The following is a 5,876-nucleotide window of genomic DNA, read 5'->3' on the forward strand; positions in this document are numbered from 1 at the left end:
TGCGCGGCCGGAACCGCCTCTTCCGGCGCCGCCGCGGGTCGGCCCCTTCCGGTGGTGGCTCCGTGCGGGCGGGATGGGGGTGACCTGGTACCGGGGGTGGGAGGCGGTGGGGAATGGGGGTCCCGGGGGGTCGCTTCCGGGTCTCTCTCATCCCCCTTCTCCCCCGGTGCAGCGTGTCGCAGGTGCCGGTGGCGGAGGGGAAGAGCGTGCAGCAGACGGTGGAGCTCCTGACGCGGAAGCTGGAGGTGCTGGGCGCTGAGAAGCAGGGCACCTTCTGCGTGGACTGCGAGACCTACCACACGGCAGCGTCCACCATCGGCACCCAGGGTCAGTGATGGGCAGCGGGGCTTCTCCTCTTCTCTCTGCTGACCGGGGGGGGGTCTCGGGTGCAGCGCATCCTCCGGGGGTGCTGGTGTGTTATCCCGAGCTGCAGGCTTGGTTTATTTCACAGTATCCCAGTATGTTGGAGATTGGAAGGGACCTCAAAAGCTCATCCAGTCCAATCCCCCTGCCGGAGCAGGAACACCTAGATAAGGTTACACAGGAACGTGTCCAGGCGGGTTTTGAATGTCTCCAGAGAAGGAGACTCCACAACCTCCCTGGGCAGCCTGGTCCAGTGTTCTGTCACCCTCACTGAGAAGAAGTTTAAGTGGAACCTCTTGTGTTCCAGTTTGTACCCATTGCCCCTTGTCCTATCATTGTTTGCCACTGAGAAGAGCCTGGCTCCATCCTCCTGACACTCCCCCTTTATATATTTATATACACTAATAAGGTCACCCCTCAATCTCCCCTTCTCCAAACTATAGAGACCCAGCTCCCTCAGTCTCTCCTCATAAGGGAGATGCTCCACTCCCTTCATCATCTCAGTTGCCCTGTGCTGGACTCTCTCCAGCAGGTCCCTGTCCTTCTTAAACTGAGGGGCCCAGAACTGGACACAATATTCCAGATGAGGTCTCGCTAGGGCTGAGTAGAGGGGAAGGAGGACCTCTCTCGACCTACTAACCACCCCCCTTCTAATACGCCCCAGGATGCCATTGGCCTTCTTGGCCACAAGGGCACAGTGTCGGCTCATGGTCCCCCTGTCGTCCACCAGGACGTCCTCCTCTTTAACGTTCAACCTTAAGCCCCAAATCTCTGCTCACTAACACCTGGGGTGAAAGGCACACAGAGGGTGAGGTTAAACCGGCTGCAGCTCTAAAGCACCTCCAAGCACAGGAGTGGTGCTTTCCCAACCCAGATCCCACTGGTTTGCTTGCAGGGCAGACTGGGAAGCTGATGTATGTGATGCACAACTCCGAGTACCCGCTCAGCTGCTTCGCGCTCTTCGAGAGCGGCCCCTGCCTCATCGCCGACGCCAACTTCGACATCCTCATGGTGAAGCTCAAAGGCTTCTTCCAGAACGCCAAAGCCAACAAGATCGAGAGCAGGGGCACCCGTTACCAGTACTGCGACTTCCTGGTGAAGGTGGGCACGGTCACCATGGGCCCCAGTGCCCGTGGGATATCCGTGGAGGTGAGAAGCTGAATGTGAAGGGCCTGAAGCGCAGCTACGGGCAGGGAAATGCTATGTTGGTGAGAGGAGAAATGCCCTGGGCCTTCTGCATCGCTGAAGTGTCAATAACCAAACCAAAGAAGGCTGAAAAGCTCCCTAAAGTCTCAATGTGCAGCATTAGGAGCACGCTTGAGGTTGATCGGGCATCCCGCTGGACTGGTACCCAACAGTCCTTAAGATAGCTGGGGATTAGGTGCTGAAAAGTCCTTCAAAGCCAGCTTTTCTAAACGCACAAATCCCATTACCTGATCCACGGCTATGATCCCACTGCTCCTGCACATTCCTGGCCAGCAGGGAGAGCACTGGGGAATGACTCCTTCCTCTGCTGCTCTGAACACCCATGTGGCAGCATTAGCGCTGCTGTTGAGTCAGAACCTGGTTTACCCTAAACTCGAGTTCAGGGTGGGATTTGCAGGCAGTCTGGCTGCTGCTCTGAGGAGTTCCTCCAGGATTTGCATTTGCAGCTACTCCTGCTTTGGGACCAGACTCAGAAAACCACTGAAGGCCTTAAATCCCAAGGCTGGGATTGCCCCGGTTTGCTTCTCAGGGTGCCCAGAGAAGCTGTGGCTGCCCCATCCCTGGCAGTGCTCAAGGCCAGGTTGGACACAGGGGCTTGGAGCAAGCTGCTCCAGTGGAAGGGGTCCTTGCATGGAGCTGGAGGAGCTTTAAGGCCCCTTCCAACCCAAACCATGCCATGATTCTGTGATCCCAGCATGTCCTGTTCATGTCTATTTGTCCATCCTTGTTAAATGCTAAATATCCCTCAGTGATTCTGTGGAAAGCATTCTCTGGGGGAGGTGGAGAGAAGGAAGAGGTTCAGGGCTGTGCTTCCCATTGCCAGGTGGAGTACTGCCCGTGTGTGATAGCCAATGACTGCTGGAACCTGCTCATGGAGTTCATGCAGAGCTTCATGGGGAGCCACGCTCCCGGCCTCCCCTCCGTGTTTGGCACCAAGCACGACAGCATCTACGGCCCCTCGGACACCATGGTGCAGTACATGGAGCTCTTCAACAAGATCCGCAAGCAGCAGCAGGTGCCTGTGGCTGGGATGAGGTGAAAGGAATCCCTGGGAATCCACTTTGGAATCACTGCCTCCTCTTCACCGTGGGATCAGGACCCTCCGAAAGGCAGCACTGGAGCAGCCCAAGGTGCTGTGTTTCTTCTCAGTCTCTTTCCCCCCTGTTTCAGAGCAAAGGGCTTGAATTCTCCACGTGTTTCTTGGCCTCTTTCGTGCTTTTGAGTGCATCTGGGATGGGGCTTGTGGTGCTGATGGTTCTTTGTCCAGTGCTTCATGTGGGGGATTAGTGCTCAGCAGGAAAAGGAGCAATTCCAGCCAAATCCATGCCCAGATTGGCCGAGCTCCTTGCAGGCACTGAATTAGAGATTTTCCTGAACTTTTCAGGATATCCACATGTCTTTATTTTCCATGGAAATAAAAAGCTGTGTTTTGTGAGGAGGTGGAGTCTTTCCGCACAGCAAGCCTGGGGCTGGGTTGGAGGGTTTAGTGCCAGCTTTTGACATCTTCTCTTGCAGAGCTTTCTCTCTGACGTGGTTTATACCCCTCAAGCAGACTCATTCCCCTGTGGCAAAGCTGAATTCTTGCATCCCTGTTGCATCCTTAGCTTGCCTTTTATATCTGATGGGAGCGTTAAAATCTGCCTCTTGAGATGCTATTGATGAAGCCTCGTGATCAATACATGGATCAGCCTGGAAGTGGGTGGTAACCATCCTCTCCCTGCACTGCACTGCTCATCTGAGACATCCCAGGGACTTCAGCAGGTTTAATGGGGTAAGGAGGGATCTTGAGGAGTGTGAAGGGCAAGTAAACAGAGAGAGATTTCTCCTAAAGAGCCTTCTCCCTTCTGAAGCAGCGCAGGGGGAAAGAAGCTGTAAGGAGTTCTTTAGATAGGACTTCTCTGTGGTTACCATCATACCTGTGAACCCAAATAACTGTTAAAGAGCCTCGAGCTCTTAGCATGGGCATTTAATACACTGAATCAGCACTGGGTCCAGAGAGATCTGGTTAATGCTCAGTGCCACAACGTCCTGTGAGCGTGTCAGGGATTCACCTGCTGAATCCACTGTGGTTTTGCAGCTCTTAGCTCAAGTTCATGCCGTGTCTGCTGCCTTTAGTGCGGCCGTTTGTTTGCAGGGGTGGCCATGCAGTGAGGATGTCGTTCCACGTGGTGAAGTGGGGCTGGGGAACCAAAGTGCAGTCTCTGGGGGATGCCTCTTGCTGTCCTGTTTCCCATTTTAAGGCTTCAGGTTAAGAAATGGTAAGGTTGGGTGTGCTGAGGATTGCTGCTGCTCCATTCATCCCTGAGCGATGCATTCTGGAACCAGAGATGGCAAAACTCTGGTCACTCCTTTCAAAAACATCCAGTCTCTGAGGTCTTTATGCTGTCACTAACGCATTGTCCTGCTCCTAGAGTAATAAACCTGCCCCCCTTGATCTGCGTCCTGCCTTCAGTTACCCCCTCAGAGCCATGGGTGTCAGCATGCACGGAGGGTGGGTAGGACTGAGCCCTCTATGTCTTAGCACATGTGCCTGTTGCTGACTGCAGTGGTGAGCGAGGGGATCAGCCCATGTCCCCCCCCTCCCTGCTTTTATTGCAGGGCTTTTTGCTTTCTTGATGGACAAAATGACTTGGGTTTTCAATAAGTAACCCTTGGTCTGCCCCCCCGGAATCCCTATGGCAGGTTAACATGGTTCCAATGCACCCATCTGCATCTTAACAGGTCTTCGGGGGGCTTTCAGTGTTCCATTAATGGATTGAGCCCGTGTGACTGAAAACCCCCCTCATTCCACCTGCCAAACCCAGCCTCTAAGGTTGTTTTCCTGTTGCTCCCCAGTGTTTTCTCAGAGACACCAGATCCAGAGCTGGCCAAGCTGCAGCCCTGCATCACTGTGCAGCCCTTGTTCTGCTTCTGCACCCCTCGCTGGCAGTGGTGTTGCTTGCCATGAGTTGAAGCCTGACCTAAAGGGGATGGGTGATTGTGTGGCTGTGGGTCTCACCTCTTAGGTGGAAGGAGAGGCTGACGTTACCGGGCTCACCCTTTGGCAGAGGGATGCTCTGGGTCTCGCTGCCACCCTGGGGATGCTGTGGCTTTTGTTCTGTGCTGTTTTTGCATGGGGAGGTATTTCCATAGCAGCTGCACCTGCTGAGCTTTAGAGACCTCAGGGTCTCATTAATGATCACTCCTAATTGTCAGCAGACTACAGGCTCTCTGCAGTGGGGTTAGGAGGTGGGTGAGTGCGTTGCTGTGCCCAGGAGGGCTCAGAACAGCCCCGGCACTGCTCAGAAAGGGAAGGGGTAGAGAGAACCCAACAAAGCCCCCAGCAAGGGGGGGTTCATGGGAAGGTTTGTCTTCCGAAGGAGCTGCCAAGGCTCCGCAGTGTCTTTGTGCCCTGCCTGCCGGTAAATTGCAGTGCTTTGCCTCAGAACTTACTTGGGATGAGACGAGGGGGACGCTTGGGTCTCTGTGCAGGGGAACTGCGCGTGTGATGCTGCTGAGCTGTGCTGTGTGGTCCAGGACCCGTCACGGAGCCAGGGAGCAGGTCCCTGCCTCCCCCCCCCCCCCCGATGGTGCTTGAAGGCTGCAGAAGTGAGTTATCCCTATGGGTACAGGTGACCCCCAGTGTGGCTGCCCCTTGCTTGGCCCTGTCTCCATCCTTCCCTTTGTGTCTGATCCAACACGTTTCCATCCCCTCATGGCTCCTGTGTGTGAGCAGGGGGCCTTGCAGTGACCTCCATCACAGGCTCCCTCTGTGCTCACTGCTGCCTGTGGGGCACGTACCCCATCACCTCAGAACGCGCCATCACCTCAGGGCCCCTGTGGGGTACCCCACACCCCACACAACAGCCTCAGGACCCCCCCGGGAACGCGCCAGCCCCATTCCGAGTCTCTTTGTCTCCGGAGCATCCTTATTTACCCTGCCATGCCTCAACCCAACTTCAGCCTGCGATTCACAAAGCCCGCTACGTCACCGGCGGGGGCCGGGCCGGCGCCGTCACCGCCCCGCGGCGCTGCCCTCCCGCTGCGCCATTGAAGAGCCCACCCTAGCGGCTACGCAGAGTGCGTAAAGTTCGGAGTGGAGCTCTCCCCGTGTGGCGGCGTAGATTGCGTAAAGCGGCTCGCGTCGGTGCGCTGTGAGTTCTCTACGGAATTGGCGTAAAGCAGCGGCTCTGAATGGGGAGGAGCGGAGGGAGGAGGGGGGAGGGGGGGAAGGCGCGCGAGCGCTGTGTGGCGTGCGCTCCAGCCAATGGTGGGGCGGGGCGGAACTCGAGGGGGCGGGGCCTGGCGCGGCGGGCGGCCAATGGGCG

The 5,876-nt window shown here is 56.3% G+C and overlaps 1 protein-coding gene across 3 annotated transcripts; it reads left to right on the plus strand.

Annotated features, from left to right (window-relative positions):
- Positions 1-20: 20 nt before the first annotated feature.
- On the plus strand, positions 21-3,004 carry MED20 (mediator complex subunit 20). Of its 3 annotated transcripts, XM_061362957.1 has the most exons (4): positions 21-87; positions 173-327; positions 1,259-1,512; positions 2,393-3,004. In XM_061362957.1, exons 1-4 carry the CDS (start codon positions 74-76, stop codon positions 2,606-2,608), a joined length of 639 nt encoding a protein of 212 aa, XP_061218941.1. In that variant the 5' UTR covers positions 21-73; the 3' UTR covers positions 2,609-3,004. The 3 variants fall into 3 exon arrangements, with proteins under 3 accessions (XP_061218941.1, XP_061218940.1, XP_061218942.1); XM_061362956.1 differs by lacking the exon at positions 21-87 and having other exon boundaries at positions 110-327; XM_061362958.1 differs by lacking the exon at positions 21-87 and having other exon boundaries at positions 197-327; positions 1,264-1,512.
- The last annotated feature ends 2,872 nt before the right edge of the window (positions 3,005-5,876 follow it).

The sequence above is a fragment of the Neopsephotus bourkii genome, unplaced genomic scaffold (assembly GCF_033783945.1).
Source record: "Neopsephotus bourkii isolate Nb327-2 ecotype Australia unplaced genomic scaffold, CSIRO-AGI_Nbou_v1 NB_1139, whole genome shotgun sequence".
NCBI classification, from domain to species: domain Eukaryota; kingdom Metazoa; phylum Chordata; class Aves; order Psittaciformes; family Psittacidae; genus Neopsephotus; species Neopsephotus bourkii.